The 19,284-nt window shown below is 42.7% G+C and overlaps 1 protein-coding gene across 1 annotated transcript; it reads left to right on the forward strand.

Moving 5' to 3' along the window:
• Positions 1-18,387: 18,387 nt before the first annotated feature.
• Positions 18,388-19,284, forward strand: LOC147898458 (uncharacterized). The gene is made up of 4 exons (XM_087379174.1): positions 18,388-18,443; positions 18,531-18,742; positions 18,837-18,940; positions 19,225-19,284. The coding sequence occupies exons 2-4, from the start codon at positions 18,601-18,603 to the stop codon at positions 19,282-19,284; spliced, it is 306 nt and encodes a 101-aa protein (XP_087235300.1). The 5' UTR covers positions 18,388-18,443; positions 18,531-18,600.

A 19,284-nucleotide genomic window follows, 5' to 3' on the forward strand; every position in this document is an offset into this window, starting at 1 on the left:
GGAGGCTCCATGCAGCTCCAATCTACACCTCAGATGGACTCCTCGTGAGTAGTGAGGCCCCAAAAGGTCCCTTTATATAGCGAAGATCCCCCTCCAAAGGTGGCCAACCCAACAGCCGTATAGTGAGCTAGCCTATGTTGTCTTGAAAGTCGCTAGGGCATGGCCGTGATCAACATAGTCCCTACCAGTGGACATGCAAGTTGTCTTGGTCAACTGGCTCTACCTGGCCTATAAGCAAGCCTTCATGGCCTACCTCAGAACAATACAAAACTCTCCCAGGACAACCTCAGCTAGATAGGCGAGTATATGAGGCTCTTCTTGGCCCAAATCTGGTGCGCCATATCCTAAAACTCGTTTACATTTTTCTAGGGCATACTCTAACCCTAAACCTTGTGTTGCTTTTTAGCTTGGCCAATCTGCCCTTGTTCTTATTGTTTCTTGGGCCTTTCAGCATCCAACCGCTCCGTACACCTTGTGTAGATAGTGCATAAATTACCTACCTATCTTGCACTCTGTCTGGTCCACTCTCAGTTGTTGCAAATCTGGTCCTTTACTTGCTGCGAAGGGTTGCATGTGTCTTGCAATCATTTTACCTCCGATCTATGTTGATCTATCCCTCCAAAGAGCCTTGGACATGCCAAGTATGTCCTTTATTGTGTTGCCTACATGGCAGATTGTTTGTAGCCCATTTGCAGCCCCTTCTCTATGGTTCTCTCTAAAATCTTGCTGCCAACATGGCATCCTAGGTGCTACCCATGTGACAGCCCATGTGTCTTGCAATCATTCTGGCTCTGTCTAAAAGCTTGCTGCCTACATGGTAGCCTAGGTGCTACACATCTACCAAATTCTTGCCAATGTGACAATGTGACAACCCTAGCCCGAAGTGAACATCCTCTCCATTTGTAAGACCCCAAGCCTACCTTGCCCTCGGACTACGTTTAGTCTCAGAGCTGGTCTTTTATCTGTTGCAAACAATCGTATGTGTCCTGCAATCATTCTGATCTGTGCTGATAGAGTCCTCCAAAGAGCCTGACATGCCAGGTATTTCCTTCATTATGCTTGCCCACTTGATAGCCTGTTTGCTGCCCATGTGGCAGCCCCTTCTCTATGGCTTTCTCTAAATGGTTGCTGCCCACATGGCAGCCTAGATGTTGCCCATGTGGCAGCCCCCTCCTAGGTTTGAAGTCCACATGGAAACCAAAGTGTTGCCCATGTGACAACCCTAGCCCAAAGTCCATGCACTTGTCATATGGGGGCTTATAGATGAGGAGCTAACCTCCAATCCCTCTCACAGACACATCTCGTTTCGATCCCAAATCATCAATGAAGAAGCTCCATTGGCTTCCCTCTTGAAACAATCTTGTAGAATTTGGTGTGGGTCTTGATTCCTAGCTTTTCATCCAACGGCTCCCACTCCGCCAGGTCTAGTCCCATCCAAGAAAAACTCCCTAGTACATAGGTCCATCCATGGTAGCACCTGATGGCCCCACCAACTTCAATCACGTACCTACATTTGACCTCAAGCAATCCAACCTGAGCCCCTCCTCCATCTGGCAAGGTCTACAACCAAATAACAATTCTCATACACCTATCTCAACCTGAACATACTCTTTCCCGCAAGGGTACAATCCTCCAAACATCCAAGTAGATTCCCCCAAACTTTGAATCAAGGACGTCCATTAGAAATGGCCCCCACAAAGGGTATCCCATAGCGAAGGCTAATAGTGTGTCCCAAGAATTACACACAAAAGTGTTTAACTACGGAATCCAAAACTTATTTACTTATGTGTACTTCACAATCGTGAATGGGTCTCCTGGCTCCCAATCTCTTGTGAAGTGAGGATGCTTCCCTGTCTACTCAAATCTCGGCTACCTTTTCCTTCGCTGCATTTGCTGTTGATTCCAAGCCCGTAGTTTGCCACCATGACACCATTTGATCTCCCCGTTTTATAGCCATCACCATCAAGCACAAACAACAATGATCTCTCTCTCTCTATCTCTCTCTCTTTCTCGGGATCGAGGGGCTAAACGAAGGTAGGAGAAAGGGGTGAGGTAGGCTCGAGGGGCTGAGCATTGGCAAGAGAGGCAACAGGGAGGAGCTCTCTCTCTCCCTCTCTCTCTTGGGCTCAAGTTCTGAGTGGAGGGATGAGAAAGGGGAGAGGCAAAGGGGAAGACAGCAAGTGTTCGAGGAGAGAGGGAGAGGTGGGCTCGAGGGGCTGAGTAGTGGGGCAAAAGAGGCAACGGGGAGGAGAACTCTCCCTCCCTCTCTCTCTTGGGCTCAAGGCGCTGAGTGAAGGGATGAGAAAGGGGAGAGGCAACGGGGAAGACAGCAAGTGTTCAAGGAGGGGTTCCATCACTTCTCCTTTGCACCCCACTCCATCTCTTCCCTGATGACCATAAAGACGGCTCTCCAACAGTAGAGCCTCTAACATGCCAGATATGTCCTTCATTGTGTTGCCCACATGGCAGCCTATTTGTTGCCCATGTGGAAGCCCTTCTTTATGACTTTCTCTCAGAGCTTGTTGCCATGTGAGAACCCTAAGCTGAACTCCGCCTCCCCGCACACTCCTCATATGGGGGCTTACAGAGGGTATCCCACAACGAAGGCTAATAGTGTGTCTCAAGAATTACACACAAAAGTGTTTAACTATGGAATCAAAAACTTATCTACTTATGTGTACTTCACAGTCGTGAATGGGTCTCCTAACTCCCAGTCTCCTTGCTACCCTTGAGCATAGCAAAGGGTCTTGATCCTCATGAGCTCTTTGTCTGTTGCTGATGGCCACCTCCTTTGTGCATGTCTTGGTCCTTTAGGCAGGCTACCTACAGCTTCAATCTACTCCTTAGGTGAGTGAGTAGTGAGGCCCCAAAGGCCCCTTTATATAGGGCAAATCCCTATCCAAAGGTAGCCAACCCAATAGCCCTAGTGGGCTGACATATGCTGTCCAAAACTGACCCGGGTCCAACCCTAAAAACCAACCAGCAAAGCTTCTACCATCTAACATGCATTTGTGTGTGTGCAAGAAGGGGGGTGGGTGTAGTACATAGGTCCATCCATGGTAGCACCTGATGGCCCCACCAACTTCAATCACATACCTGCATTTGACCTCAAGCAATCCAACCTGAGCCCCTCCTCCATCTGGCAAGGTCTACAACCAAATAACAATTCTCATACACCTATCTCAACCTGAACAACCCGAACTTTGAATCAAGGTCGTCCGTTAGAAATGGCCCCCACAAAGGGTATCCCATAGCGAAGGCTAATAGTGTGTCCCAAGAATTACACACAAAAGTGTTTAACTACGGAATCCAAAACTTATTTACTTATGTGTACTTCACAATCGTGAATGGGTCTCCTGGCTCCCAATCTCTTGTGAAGTGAGGATGCTTCCCTGTCTACTCTACTCTCGGCTACCTTTTCCTTCGCTGCATTTGCTGTTGATTCTAGGCCCGTAGTTTGCCACCACGACACCATTTGATCTCCCCGTTTTATAGCCATCACCATCAAGCACAAACAACAATGATCTCTCTCTCTCTATCTCTCTCTCTCTCTCGGGATCGAGGGGCTAAATGAAGGTAGGAGAAAGGGGTGAGGCAGGCTCGAGGGGCTGAGCAGTGGCAAGAGAGGCAACGGGGAGGAGCTCTCTCTCTCCCTCTCTCTCTTGGGCTCAAGTCCTGAGTGGAGGGATGAGAAAGGGGAGAGGCAAAGGGGAAGACAACAAGTGTTCGAGGAGAGAGGGAGAGGCGGGCTCAAGGGGCTGAGTAGTGGGGCAAGAGAGGCAACGGGGAGGAGAACTCTCTCTCCCTCTCTCTCTTGGGCTCAAGGCGCTGAGTGAAGGGATGAGAAAGGGGAGAGGCAACGGGGAAGACAGCAAGTGTTCAGGGAGGGGTTCCATCGCTTCTCCTTTGCACCCCACTCCATCTCTTCCCTGATGACCATAAAGACGGCTCTCCAACAGTAGAGTGTTTCTTAGCAAACCTTGGAGAAAGACTCTCTGGAATTCAAATTCACACTCCCTTTGATGCCTTCCCTCCACTCCCCGTCAGAGTCTCCAGAATTCAAATTCACACTCCCTTCCACTCCTCATCAGCGTCCCTCCTGCAAGCTCTCCTCCTGTCAACCATGTGACACGTGGTGCCCTCCAGTCTCAACCACGCAACATGTGGTAGTTGAAGGCTCTCCCTGAATGACACATGGTAGACTATTGCCTCCCTCCTCCTTAATCTATGTAGAAGCCTGCTCGGAGGAATATCTCTATGTCTCCCAATGACCCCACTTTCAAGCTCCGCCTCCTCTTTGCTTTTCATCCCAACTCGGTTGTTTTGGTGGTGCAGAAGAAGCCTTTGCCCCCTATGATTTTCCAACTCCCTTGCTTGAACGCCCGCTGCTCGCATGTCCACCATAGTTGCTGCCATAGCCTTCCTTGGCACCATCCTCCACCACCACCACGTCCATGATAGCCAAAAGAACCAGAATTAGAGCTTGCTTGCTAGCCTTTTCCCCATTCCTGTACATTTAACTTTTCTATGCTAAAGTCTAACATTCCTCTCGCTCCAATTTACACCCACAACATGATACATGATTCAACAATATTCAAAGAGTGATCTTGCAGCCAAAAACAATGTGCTGCTAATAATAGCTAAAATGGATATCATATGTAGCCACAGCTTTGAAAGAAAAGCAATAACGTAAAAGATCCTGCCATAATCAGACAAACTTTATGTAGTCTAGCCTGGTTGCAAGAAATCTTATAGTGCACACGTTCCACATTTAGGGCACTTCGAGTCGGTTCGAGAGAGCCTAACGAACATGAGCCACTTGGCTCAGGGTGCAACATCAGAGACGACACTACAGTAACATAAAAGATCCCGCCATGATCACACAAACTTTAGGTAGTGAAGCCAAGTCTAGACCTTTTCATAACTGGGTGCAAGAAATCTTCTAGTGCACACATTACACATTTTGGGCACTTCAAGTCGGTTCGAGAGAGCTTAACGAACATCGCACTTGGCTCAGGGTGCAACATCAGAGATGACACTTTCGATCTCGGAGACCTTGCCTATGCTGCGGTACTCTTAGCCTCACCAGTCCATCAAGCTCTTGAAAACTGATGTTTTCCTATGCCAACATGCAACTTGACTTCTTGGATCTGAATCACACCAGTAGCATCTTTGAGGCACACCAGTAGGATCTCTGAGACGATGATACATATTGCAACACTTAGGACTAATGCCAATATCTCCCGAAATGCACATCTCACCACATTTTAGGACACACTAAACCATAGTTAGAGGTGTGAGCATGGCAGCTTGCAACCGTGCATCTCCAGCAAGATGCAAAGTAATAGCTTGTTCTATAGCGGAATGCTAATTAAGTATGCAATTTAGCAAGACATATGTTTACATTTCTTACCGAAAGAAATCATAACGGGCCAACAGGGACAAAAAAGAAAAGCAAATATGGTCTCCGATGCTATGCTCCTCATCTTACGCCTTGTTGCTACTGCTTTGACTCAACAGGGCTGGAGAAGCCTTGTCCCTATAGTAGGTTGCAAGGTACGGCTTATCCACAGAGCAAATCCCTGGCATCATTCCGTAATGGAGAGTTCTCATGTAAAGCTGCAAGGGGGATAGGAACAGAGAGATGAAGTAGACGGCAAGATTGAAGGGAAGAAGGGCAGTTGCTACAAATTGGGCTTGCTTGTCGAGCTGATAGTCTTTTTTGAGTTAGCAATCGCCTCTCCAAACCATCCCAGGAAGCTTCATCATGGTTTTCTCTCAAGTCCCTTCTCAAAAGCTTCAAAACACACATGCCTTGGATCCACACTACTAGAATTGAAATCGCAAATGCTTTGTCTCCTTGATATTGGGAGGATGGTAGGTAAATACGATGCAAGGGACATAAAGGATTGCTAAGGAATTGTTGCTGAATTATTCCTTGTAATAGGGCCTGCAATTACCACCATCAAGCACAGAATGCCGATTCGCATCGACTTGAAGGAACCTTTAGAAAAACACAGACCGTAAGTTGGGGAGGCGATGAAACGGGCAAATAAACTCACCATGCAGAGTGACCGTTATTGCTTGATAGTGCATAGCACCCTTCCTCCACAGCCCACCATTTGCATACCTCGTTCATCTCATGCTCGATAGAGGCTAATACCATCTCGAGCCCTACCTTTGTAGCAGCAGCTCTGGCAATGGCGACTTGCACCCTTCGTTTGTCTCTAGCCTCTCCACCAGCTTTTTAGACTGATGTGGAGGGTGGAATTGGCACGTTGAAGAGCAGCAAAATAGGTCGATTGATGGTGGGCTAGGGGAAAAGCAGAGGTCGATGGAGCTGAGAAGTGAGCTATGTCCGGGAAGAATGGAACCCAAAATTGTGGCTCACATACACATCTTGCAGAGTCGAGGAGGTCCTTCACGATGACATCTCCGGCAAGCTAAGACTTGGGCGGCAAACTCAAATTCAAATTCTAGAGGGAGCGTGGTGGACAAGGCAATTGAAGGCTCTCCCTGAATGACACGTGGTAGTTGAAGCTCTCCCTCCCTCCTTAATATATAGTATAGAAGTATAGAAGGTAGTTATGAATACAAATAATCGACTGGTATATGCCATACCGAAGTCTATATTGTTAATTGTGTTTCATCTATGCAGCACTTAGTTATGAATACAAATAATCAATTGAAATCGTTGCTGTATACATTGTTCATCACATTCCAATGGTAGGAGCTGTGTGTCCACTAACTTCGAGTCATGAGTTGACTTCGAGTCATGAGTTGATTCATGAAATTCTCAGTTCGTGCAGCCGAAATCAAGGTTCTGCAGCTCGTCAAGAAGTATTCTTTGATATCTTCACAGCAACCATAGCCCGAAATTGCTTCCATATAAAGATAGCAGCCATAGGCCTCAATTCCTTCAATATAATGTTAGCAGGCATACGTAGCCCAATAACTTGCTTACTGGAGTTGCGTTTTACAACGGAAAATTTGAAGCGCCCGTCCTACCTACTTCAGAGCAAACAAAGACAATCAGTTCGGACTCATCCGCACAAATTACGTACGAACAGGTTTATTTGTTGAGTAATAAATCCATGTGAGCCTTGGGATGGTTGAGGAGATTCTCTGGTGAATGCCATACATCTAACTCATGGAATGCTAAGAAAGCCAAAAACAAAGCTCAGCCATCTCAGAGATGATCGCTTCTCTATGCATCGTTCATTCATTACGTGCAGACCTAGCAGCAGTGAGCACAATCAAAAGAATAAAACGCTCTTGAAAAGATCTCACACCAGTAACAAATCCAGATAATTATGGAAATCGGACCGTATCATCTGAAATTCAACCCCACTTCAAAGACTATCGAAGTCGAAGTTTGAAAGTTTGAAAGTAGCTCTGTAGCATGGTAGCACCAAAATTAAAGGTCAAAGGAATTGGAAGGGCTGGGCAGGACCGATCACCTGGGGCTATGGCAGCTCTCAGAGATGATGTCCTACAAGCTGGCAGGCAAGCTAAGCAGGGCGAAGGAGGGAGTGGGCTTAAAGCAAGGAACAGGGGGAAGAGGTGCCTCGTCGGTCAAGATTTGCAGCACCTGACGCATGGTTGGGTGAGCAAGAGGATCAGGATGTGAGCACAGAAGCCCAACCTGCAACAATCTCTTCATTTCCTCTTCGTCAAAATCTCCTCCCAGCTTCCGATCTGCTGCCTCCAACAATTTCCCAAACCTGTGCAACCCCCACACCCAATCCACCAGCACATTCTCTTTCGACGGTAGATCCTTCTCCAAGGGCCTCCTCCCGCAGGCTACCTCCAACACCACCGCCCCAAAGCTAAACACATCCGTTTTCTCTGTGGCTTTCCCTGTGTGGATGTATTCCGGTGCCAAATACCCCATCATCCCTGCTGTTAGCGTTGCATCGATGGAGCTGAGAAGTGAGCTATGTCTAGGAAGAATGGCTCACATACACATCTTGCAGAGTCGAGGAGGTCCTTCACGGTGACATCTCCGGCAAGCTGAGACTTGGGCGGCAAACTCAAATTCAAATTCTAGAGGGAGCGTGGTGGGCAAGGCAGTTGAAGGCTCTCCCTGAATGACATGTGGCAGTTGAAGGCTCTCCCTGAATGACACGTGGCAGTTGAAGCTCTCCCTCCCTCCTTAATAGAATAGATAGATTGAACGTATTATTCAATATACAGTAATCAGCATACATTTGCATTTCGGGAGATAATCACAAGCCCTATAATAGCTAGTAATCACCATACATTTGCATTTCGGGAGATAGAGAATCACAAGCCCTATAATAGCTCTACGAGTAACCTCACCTATCTACCAAGGGCTAGAGACCCAGCAGACCTCACCTATCTACGATGGGCTAGAGATTGTGATAATGGATTGAGTTTAATAAAATTTAAGGTTTCATTTATAAATCTCAAATGTTCAGGAATTTTAAGAAAATTTGTGAAAAACACATACATACATACCAACACGCACACACACATACAAATATTCAAAAAAATTTTGTTGTCTTTCATTAAACCAAACTTCTAAAAACACACACACAAAACACTAAATATATCTTATAAACTCTCTCTCTCTCTCACAAAATTAACCTCCTCTGAAAATTAAGGCATGTGATCTGCCACCAACTCACACATGATTACTGGGTAACTTCCCAACATGATAGGATCTAGAGACTTATAGAGAATTCAAAGATAATGATCAAAGACTATTTCCAAGACATCCAAAGCATGTATCACAAGCTTTACATTCAAGTTCCAACCTTATGTTTTAGCTTAGGTCAACCAAAATAAAAATACAGGCTTCGTTTGACATCTTTTGCATCTTGTGATTTAAAATTTCATGGAGGAACAAAGAAACTATAAACACATTACCTAATCAAGTGGGGAACACTTGTCCAACTACGTCTTGCACATAAGTTATTTCAAATCTTGCCTGATGATTCTCATGATGCTCTAACAAAAAAAAAATCTCTATAACAGAGTACTTCAAAATATTACATCCAAATTTGGAGTCACATGTTCAAACATGAATTATCCACTACCAAGAACCGAGTAATATGTCCAAAGACACATCCACAAACAAAGTCATAGCTGAACAAAAAAAACATCCCTAGAAAAGCCTGATGCCCATAAACATCCCTAGAAAAGCCTCCGTCTATTTATTGTAGTCTCACGCAGTTGTCGGGCATGTGAGTACTCTAGATTCTAGGAAATCCATACCGTACCTATGCAAGGCAAGTAAATCAATTTAAGAATAACAATTATTAAACAAAAAGACTTTTGCAACTCATTAGTTAGAATACTTACGTGAAGGAATATGAATCAAATACAAGAATTGATACATGTAATATCCATTCTCCCCCCGAAAAAATGCATGCCATCCTTCATGCTCCATGTATCCCAAGAAGCCCACGAAGATCCGTCGTGGTCCATTGGCATCCTCAATTAGCCGAGGAACAACACGATAATACCCTTGGTGCATATATCCCCCAAAAACATAGTCTCTTACGGAGTTCCAACAAATAACTTGAATCGGAAAATAAAGCAACAAAAAAGGTAGTTTATTCACCCAAGGTAAGAGGCCATCTCCAGCAAGTCCATCAATAGCCGTGGTCTCACCCGAGCTGACCAATACATGGGAGCTGTATATTTATATTTATAAATGTTAATAAATATATCATTAAATAGATCAAGTTAGCATTTAGCTATTAAACAAATATGTAGCTCTCATATTAGCCAGCACTGAGTCAGTGATGAAGGCAAATGCATCATCCATTCTACCATGTTACAATAAAGATACACCAGTGTCAAAGTATACATAGAGGAGAAAACCACTAGAATCGCCAAACCTTAAATCGCATTTTTTAGAAAAAGTAGTCTATAGTATATTGCAAACCCACAAATTTTCTTCGACGTTCAGTAGAGAGATTGGAAACTCTAGAGAGAGAGAGAATGCACTAAACTCATAGCATAGAGATGTAGTCCAATATATGTGTTGAATCAATTGTCTGATTGCATATCAAATTCAAGGACACATGAATTTAACAATTAGATTCTAAAAAATACACCGAGTTTGCATCCCTATAGTGGATGATTAAATGGCAGTGTAATTTCCCTATCCTGCAAGTGTTACAATTCCTAGATTCTACACTTAACATACTGACAATTTATACTACAAAAGAATAAACATAGAGTGGATTAATTTTCTTAGCACATAAGTACTGCTACCTTGTATAGACCCACAAATGCTATATTCTCTACCTTCATTTCCTCCTCGACCTTAGCAAGCTCCTCACATTCCTTCGCTAAACACCCTAAACCTTTGGAATTTGTTATATTTAAGGTTTTCAACATCATAGGCAAAGCCACTTAGAACATGATCAAGGGTTCCGATGAATAGGTCTAGGAGGCTAGTTAGGGGCATAGGAATATTCGAGGACCTCATGGGGAGCTAAAAGTTCCTGGGTTGGAGGGGCAAGAGCAAAGAACATTTCTTAGAGGTAGGAGGGGTAGAGAAGAGTAGATCATCGAAAAAACAATATATTTCCTTTCGACTTGCAAAAGATTTTTCTGCTGAGTTGCCTCCTCTTCATCTTTGAATTTGGTCTCTCCCTCTACTCTCCATCCTCCATTGTGGACTCACATACCTAAAGTATCTTTACCCAAAGACCCTATGTTTGATGAAAAGTGTGTTTATCATAGTCAACTTTGTATACGCTACCAAATACTTTCAAGATAATGAATTAGCAGCAAATTTTGAAGCCATGTATGCTGTCTTTGGTGGTGTGACATGCTCCAATGTACTTGTCATTTTTAGAGGAAAGAGCAAGACATTGTTTGAAGCTTGACTATGTGATTGCTCTTGTAGAAAACATATAAACACACCCTTTATGGGACTATGATGATGCTACTAATGAATGAGGCTGCACATAACCTCTATGGGGAGGCATATGGACTAGTTTATATGGCCCAATGGAGGGGTAATGGAGCTAGGGTAGAGCCCAATAGTAGCTACAAGCAAAAGGGCTTATCGTTTACTCTATATATCTACCATGGTACTCCTAAGGATTGTCTTCACACCCAACTTTCTACATATTTGAAAGAGATTGGAAATATATCCAACAATTCATCCCTCTGCATATTCGAAAGAGATTGGAAATATATCCAACAATTCATCCCACAAAATAGCCTCAAAATAGCATTCCACAAAAAAGACTGAGAGTTATAGCTCTTACACAGGAAGAGCTAGCATTCCACAAAAAGAGAAGGGTTACATCTCTTACACAGGGAGAGCTAGCTGATTAAGGGATATCATTGTACTTTGTCTCTGCCTTAAATAGAAAATGTACTTCTATATAGACAAAGAGTTACACACACACACACACACATGCGTATAATAAAGAATATAAAAAGGGAAAGAAATTTCAGTTTGCAACTTCTCCTAGCAAACCAATCTTTGTGCATCCATCTACATCATCCCCCCCTGAAATAAATGCTTCTCTTATTTTTTTGAAATTGTGGACGACTACCACATAAGCCGTACGACCCAAAAAGTACAAAAAATAATTTTTCATAGAGTACATACAAAACTCCAAAAAAGCTAGACATTGTCAAGAACAAAGTTACGAAACATTACATCTCAGTCAATATTTATATATACAGCTGGCATTCACTAATACATATGATAGTTCTTGGATTGAATATTGAATGAATAAAAATGAAGCTATAGAAAGCTTACACAATTGAAGATTTTCCACCCAAGAAAGTCTTAGGAGGGCTTGAAAGAACAACAATGTACTCCTAGGCTCTTGTTGTTGCCAATTGCGAAACTTTCCTATGTACAACATTTGCGGTAGAAGTCTTTTCCTCATCCTCATCACCGACATCAAACACATTCTCTGGAATGAAAACCTTGATAGGGTTCGATGCTCGAACACATGAGAATGCCACGTACAACTAACCATGATATCGGAATACCGGTGTCGGTAAGTACAGTCCCAAAAAACACAATGTTTGGCCCTGTGCCTTGTTGATCGTCATGCTGAATGCCAATCATATAGGAAATTTCCTTCTCCTCATGTCGAAAGGAAGTTTTAGGTTGGTCGGAAGGAATGCTATCCTTGCAATGAACGTTCTATCTTTAGCATTGGTACGAGTAATTATCTCAGCTTCCAACACTTTCATGTGAGACTCAGTGCAAATCAACCTCATCCCATTGCACAGTCCTTGGTGAGGATTCAGATTTCGCAACAACATCATAGGAGCATTCTTTTTCAAAACCAATTGATGGGGGGGTATCCACCACCAAGATCCAAACTATTCAAGTACTCGACTACATATAAAAAAGAGACCCCACCTGAATTATCCACCATCGAGTCTGCACTAAGATACTCATGTTCCTCCTTGGGCATTGCCTTCAATGTCATAGCATTAACTGCATCAACCTCAAGGTTCCAAGGTGCAAGAATAGCACACTCTCGAAAATATGATGCATAGTCCAAAATTGTTGTAAGCCCTCTATAAACCCATCCAATGAGGCCTTCCATGGACTTTGTCTCTAAAAGCATATCCGATAGAATTACAACATATCTTCTTTTATACATTTGTTTATACCATTGCCAATGTCCAAGACCGATTGTGTGAACTCTTGCGTAGCTAAGTTACCACCATTGCGGAGGACCCCCATATTCTGCATTAGCTTCAGTACTGTACTGCAAACCCGAATCCTTGAGTGGCATAACGTAGCATTGACAATGTCTTCTCGTCTTGCCTTTGGAAGCACTGGCAATACTTCTCTAAAATCCCCCCCCAATAACACCACCTTTCTACCAAAAAACTGCTCATTTGACATGATATCCCGCAAAGTTTTGTCAAGTGCCTCAAAAGCAAATTGATGATTCATGGGTGCCTCATCCCATATTATCAGCTTAACCATCTTTAGAACATCTACAAGGTGACTATTCACCTTAATATTGCAACTGCTAGTACCATCCAGCTCTAATGGTATCTTAAATCATGAGTGTGCTGTGCATCCATCGGCTAGTAGCAACGCTGCAATCCCTAAAGATGCACATGCCAGAGTGATGTGCCCCTTCCCACGCAACCAAGAGAGTAAGAAATTGTAGAGGAAGGTCTTTCCACATCCTCCTGGACCATAGAGGAGAAAGACCTCAACACCATCTGCATAAACCCTTGCCAAAATTCGATCGAAGGCAGCACGCTTGCAAGGATTCAAGGTACTTTCCATCTGTTGGTCACTTTGTTCTTCTTTCACAACATCAAACATTCTTTCTTCTTGCAATAAGCCATTTGTAGCTTTTGACAAAGATGATCTATCGACAATAGGCACTCCATCAAACTCTGATAACCTTCGCCCATGTTGTCGAAGAATGTGCTCTAAGTGTAGTATAGCCTTATTTCTTGCCAAGGCACGATGACCAATTAAATTCCCCGTACTTGATTCCAATGTGTGGAAAAAATCATCTGAAAGCTCATCAAAAAATCTATCCCACAAAACACCAGGAGACATTGGCTCACAAAAAACCAAAATTGTGACAAACAGGTGCCTCAACTAGGCACTATTTTGATAGAACATGGCCTCTTGCATACACACGAACCATTCATCGTCACTTTCCAACAAACCCCTAGCTATGCATGCTACCTTGAAAGTAGGATAGACTTGCCTATTAAAAGTATGAAGGTTATCCAAACACTTCCAGCCTCTGCACACATTAAGCAACATATGCATGAAGTAGAGTTCACTAGCTGATGGAGAAATGTTGTACATTCTACCAATGGTATTGCCCCTCTTTCTTCTAGTCCACTACTTACTACTCTTGTTCTAGGCCAACTCGCATGGCAAGTCACCGTACAGCAAGGGCATCATGTTGTAATTGACTGTAACTGAACCATTCTATGAGAGTAGTCTTTTGACTTTGTTCCCAATCAATTACATTCTGCAAATCATCATCATGATCATGAAATATGATGTTATTGCACATTGGAAAATGGCCTTCAACATTTGCATACTCATAAATCTGCCAACATGCTTCTAATGCTGACACGTAATGTGCATCTAGGTAACTACTGATCTCATCAATGCCATCATTGATTGGGTCGTGTATCTGCCCTTGTCCTTTCGCATGATTTAGCTACATCCTAATGATTGCCCTATCATGGCCCTTGTATACATACTTGTATAAATACTTAGCTGCGGTAATAGTGGAGCCAATTTCCGCATTGATGTGTGCCTTGTACTTCACGGACAGGAAAGGATTAAATGATAGAATCCAGCGACTACTATATCCCCTCTTACCCATATATTCTTGCCATCATCACGCTGCATGTAAGTAGGATATCCATCATTGCCAAACATAATAGACTAAGAGAATGCACGTGGATAGCGGTGAATACATTTTCCTTCAACCATGCAAGTTGTAGAGACATTCATTGCACCACATGGGCCATGTACATTGCGTTGTCCAATAATCTCATGCAACTTTGGGAACAGTGTTTTATTTGGTAGCTCTACGCACACCAATCGATCATAGTGGCTGATCTCCACAGGTTTGAAGGCACCTTCTAAAATTAATAGTATATGTGAGTGCAACAGACCTCTCTTTTGGAAGTCAATGACACATACATATCCAGCCACCTTCCCAAAAAAATTATATTTTATAATCGATTGCATCATATCCTTATGTTTTTCATAAAAAACGCAAGCTGTCAAATCCAATCGATCTTGTGTAGTTTGTCCTAGCAACAACCTTTCAGATATTTCTGGCCATTTTGTATTGCAAGTGAATGTGATAAATAAATCAAAATTTCCCTTATTTCTCACAATCGCCATTGCATCCTAGTAGAGCTGACACATATATCGAGGCCCTCTTGTAAAAGAAGATGGGAGCACAACTCTACACCCTGTAGCGTTGCCCAGTACTGTGCATGCCACATCAGTTGCATTTATCATGTCCACCAATCCTTGATAGACTTCTGCATGCAAAGAGGCTTGATTGTTGTGTATCCATACCAGCCTGGACTATTCTATGCTATTGTATGCATCAACAATGTATTGCTATAGTAATCTCCCCCCACATAGAAAACATGCATTCATTACAAGGCACAAGCCATTTTTCGATGGAAATAGCGACCTTTTTTACACTAGAAAGTTTTTTTAACAGGTGCAGAAGTCACTATTTACATCGCTATTAACGTTGGAAAAGAAATGTCGCTATATAAACATCATTATATAGCGACTCTGGTAAACGTCACTATATAGCAACACTGGTAAAGCGTCGCTATATAGCCACCCTTAATAGAACTTTAAAAAAACATTAGTGGGGTTAAACATGGCCACAACACACCCTGTTTTTTCCCATTATTTTTTTTTTTTTTGCACTACAAAAGAATGTTTACAAGCACACAGGCGAGATAAAACTCTCAAACCTTGTTTGTTAAAAAATTTCCCTTGTGAAAGGAGTGATACAAAATTGCTCAAACGAGCCAAGAGAAAGAAGCATATACATGCTGAAGTATATACAACCTTGTTTATTACAAAATTTCCCTTTCAAAAGGGTGATACAAAATCACTCAAACGAGCCGACATACAAAAGCATATACATGCCAAAGTATATACAAACTACTACTACTGCTGCTGCTGCTCATCCAAATTGTTGTCGTCGTCGTTGTGGTTGCATTGGCCTGATCCCTGGCCCTCATCAAAGCCATGTAAGCCAAATCCCTTGAGAGTTACCTCCTCATCATCACCGCTCACCCCCGCTGATGGGATGTTCGAGCTTGCACCCTAAGAGTGAAACCATATTTATTGGAATTTAGATTGGAACTTAAAGAATAAAATAATTTAAAAAGTGAGATTACAAGTACGAGTAGACTTATACCGTGCAAGCAGCCACCTCATCCCAATCGCCTGTCGCTCCCAATGCCTCCATTTCAATAAACCACAGCTTTGCTCCTATGCGTAGTACACATCTCGTCTCTTTGTCTGTGGGAAGGCGACCCATCGCAGCTTGCTATGGGCCTAATTTACGAGAGTTAGATAAAGTGCATGCAATATGTAATAAAACAAATAGAACAATAAATTAAATGAGAGGAAGTAGACTAACCACCCATGCAACTGTTTGCCTACACCAAAGTGTGAAGCACCTACAGTGTCCAACCATCTCCTTGTAGCCCTCCTCTAATTGTCAAACTTTTGGGGTTGGTCCATGTACTCCTTCTTCAAAAACTTCCAGTCAGCTTTGTCTACCCAGCTGGATTTGGTTTTCCCCTTTGTGATGGAAGTTTGCAAGGTTGACCTATGATGCTTCAAGATAGCACACATGCAAGTCATCAACTCTACTATGGATTTGCATCAGAACATGTGCTCTATTCTTGCAATGATGGGAAAGTGTCTCAAGATCGTTATCCATAGTATATTGCATTGATCATGTGGTCTACAGTTTTGACCTTTATAGTGAACATTTTCCATCTTTTTGAGTTGAATTCATATTTCTTCAAAATGTGATGAATATAAAATACAATTTTTGTCAATGCAACTAGTTATTACTAAGCAACAAAAGGGAAACCGTCATATTATATTGTTTTGCCTAATTGATGTGAAGTGAATGAGCTTTTGGTATTTCTTCGTATAAGAACTCTTGATTAATGTGTTGTAGATGGAGTCCAATACTAGACTTGGATCCCGCTATTCCTTGCAATCTCATCAAAGATTGTAGGAGACTATAATGACAAAAGGTCTAGAGATCACCTTTGAAGCAGTGCCTGCATCTCAAATATCTTCCTTGGAGAGGATCAATGAGGAAGAAGTGCCCAATCCTCCTACATCAGAAAAAAGTAAGGCATCTCAAAAAAAGAAGGGACTAGTAGAGAGTAGCGATGCAACACATGAGCTTCAAGGTAAAGGTTATGAATTTGTTCAGAATGGTAAAAATTTATTTATAATATCGTGTTGTTCATGTGATGCTATTGGGTATTGAGGTTGATAATTGAATGATTTTCTAAAATTTGACATTTGCTTGAAGGTAAAGAGGAAGGAGATATCCGCCTTCCTAGAGAGCTAAGTAACCGATATGGAAAGCGCATCAAGGTGCACTTGTTACAATAGGTCATGGACACACTCATTGTCAAGTAAAATACAGAGATGCCTATGATACCCTTGTGCAGGCTCATCTTAAACGAAGCCATCAGGATGGTGGGAGACAACATAGGTGTCTTGGCAGAGATATTTGAGTAGTAAGGGTACATTGATAGCAGGGGTGACTTCTTGGGGTCACTCGGGCATCAAGGCGGAGCTGCAACTCACTTGGACAGATGAGGATCGATAGCGTTTAGGCCCTACATGGGAATTGGTAAACCATGAATTTGAGAATGAACTGGATACGAGACCACACATGATATATTTATGATGTAGAAATTCGACACTGCAAACAAAGAGACACTCTCCAACAGAGAACAAAAGATTTGTTGAGGGTATGTTGTTGAAGGAGAGGAGTGGGACCTTAAACGCATGGTACAACTTTCCCATGTCTGTACTTGGACAGTTTGTTTTTAGGGTGAGTGCCTTAAAGATCTTGGTTAATTACTTGGTAATTATTTCTAGATTATGTTATGTCAAAAAAGTTATGGCTCCTTTTTTGTAGGATGAGTACCAAAAGAAGTACCAGGAAGAGATGGACAAAACAGACACTTCGACCCTATCACTAGAGTGTGATAAGGTACAAGCTGGTGAGGCATTGGAGAAGGTAGAGGAGAAGGTGAGGAGTAGAGGATATCATTTGCAATCGATTGCCAATCCAACGAATGGTGAGGGATTTTTTAGTGTCTTGTTCTCCATAAACTAGGAGTAGAAAGGAAAGATCATAACAAAGGACAAGCTTACCATTCTTGGTGCATCGAAACTATCTACAGAGAGGTTTCTCTTCTATCTCTTTTGTTTATTTCTTTGTGTTGTATGCTTCAACTTGTTGGAAGATGGGTTTGATTGATGGGTTTTCTAATGGCAGGGAAAAAGAGGCCTTGAGAGTGCTTGCAGGAGATACAAATGTGCGGGTGGAGCTAGCCATGGCATGTGACAATAAGGAGTGGAGGAGGTACATTGCAAGGGAGACATATTGGTCTCAAATAATTGAGAAGGCATGTGAGATGATAGGACAAATGAATGTGCCATTTGATGGTCTAGGCATTCAGTTCCATGGTGATGCAATGAAGTCTTTTAGAGCATGCAGACAGATTCACTTCCAGAATACGTTTCTGGACTTAGTAGGTGAGAAATTTTGGCTTTGGAAACATGCTGGAATATTCTCTTATAAAATTCCTATCAATAACATACCAAGCGATATGAAGAGCTCACTAGTTGTGGAGAAGAAGCCATAAATGGATATGTCTGTACGACGTCTAGTGTACAGGTAATGAATGTTGGATGCTCTAGTCCATACAGAAAGTCACATAATAGTATATGATAATGGATTAATAGTTACATGAATGGAATGCAGGTGGTTTTTCAAGCTAGTGGGAGAGTGTACTCTAGAAGAGATGCTAGTGGAGTGCCATGATTAGCTGATAATGAAAGGGGCACTATGCATGTTTCCTAACGCATGGTTACAGTGCCCTGGTGGGTTGTCAGCATGGAAGATGCAGAGATGCCCCTGGTGGTTGGATTATCCTCTCAACAAGGTTCCCGAATTAGAGAAGGAGCTATGCAAAGGTAGATATGTGTTCCTCTTGGTCCATTGCTTGTCAAAACCATTCATATTTCAAGGAATGCATTGGAATCAACATCATTTTTATGCATGGTTTAGAATTTGTCATGTGGAGGCAAGCACCAGGGAAGAGGACAAGGGACATTGGTTGCACTACCAAGGAGCTATGTACCAAGAGAAGGAATGATGGCAAAGCATCACAGGTAAGTAGGGTGTTGCAATTTGGTACTATTGATGAAGGAAGGGGTATTCTCGAAGATGAGGGGGACAACGGATCTGATGACACGATATCATAGAGGGGAGATGGTAAGGGAACAAAGGTGCCTCCAAGTAGTGAGAGTTGACTGGCTGGATGTGCACTTGTTGTCACTAGTGGATGGAAAGTGGCACCAGTATGTATTCACTATTTTACAGGTGTATTTTAATAAAAATGGTATGAATATGATTATTGATGTGGATTATTGACGTGAATGTCATTTTTTTTCAGGCCTCATGTGAAAGTAAGGAATTTTCTGAAGCTACTAACCCCTCCATCCATCACAATTGA

This window comes from Dipteris shenzhenensis, chromosome 9, assembly GCF_047967505.1.
Source record: "Dipteris shenzhenensis isolate YYH24624 ecotype China chromosome 9, Dip_SZ_1.0, whole genome shotgun sequence".
NCBI lineage: Eukaryota > Viridiplantae > Streptophyta > Polypodiopsida > Gleicheniales > Dipteridaceae > Dipteris > Dipteris shenzhenensis.

What these genes read in the sequence shown, in the direction of transcription:
- LOC147898458 (XM_087379174.1), top strand. Translation starts at nt 18,601, where the DNA reads ATGAAAGGGGCACTATGCATGTTTCCTAACGCATGGTTACAGTGCCCT. An exon ending in AGAGAAGGAGCTATGCAAAG is followed by an intron (nt 18,743 to 18,836) that starts GTAGATATGTGT and finishes TGCATGGTTTAG; the next exon opens with AATTTGTCATGTGGAGGCAA. An exon ending in ATGATGGCAAAGCATCACAG is followed by an intron (nt 18,941 to 19,224) that starts GTAAGTAGGGTG and finishes ATTTTTTTTCAG; the next exon opens with GCCTCATGTGAAAGTAAGGA.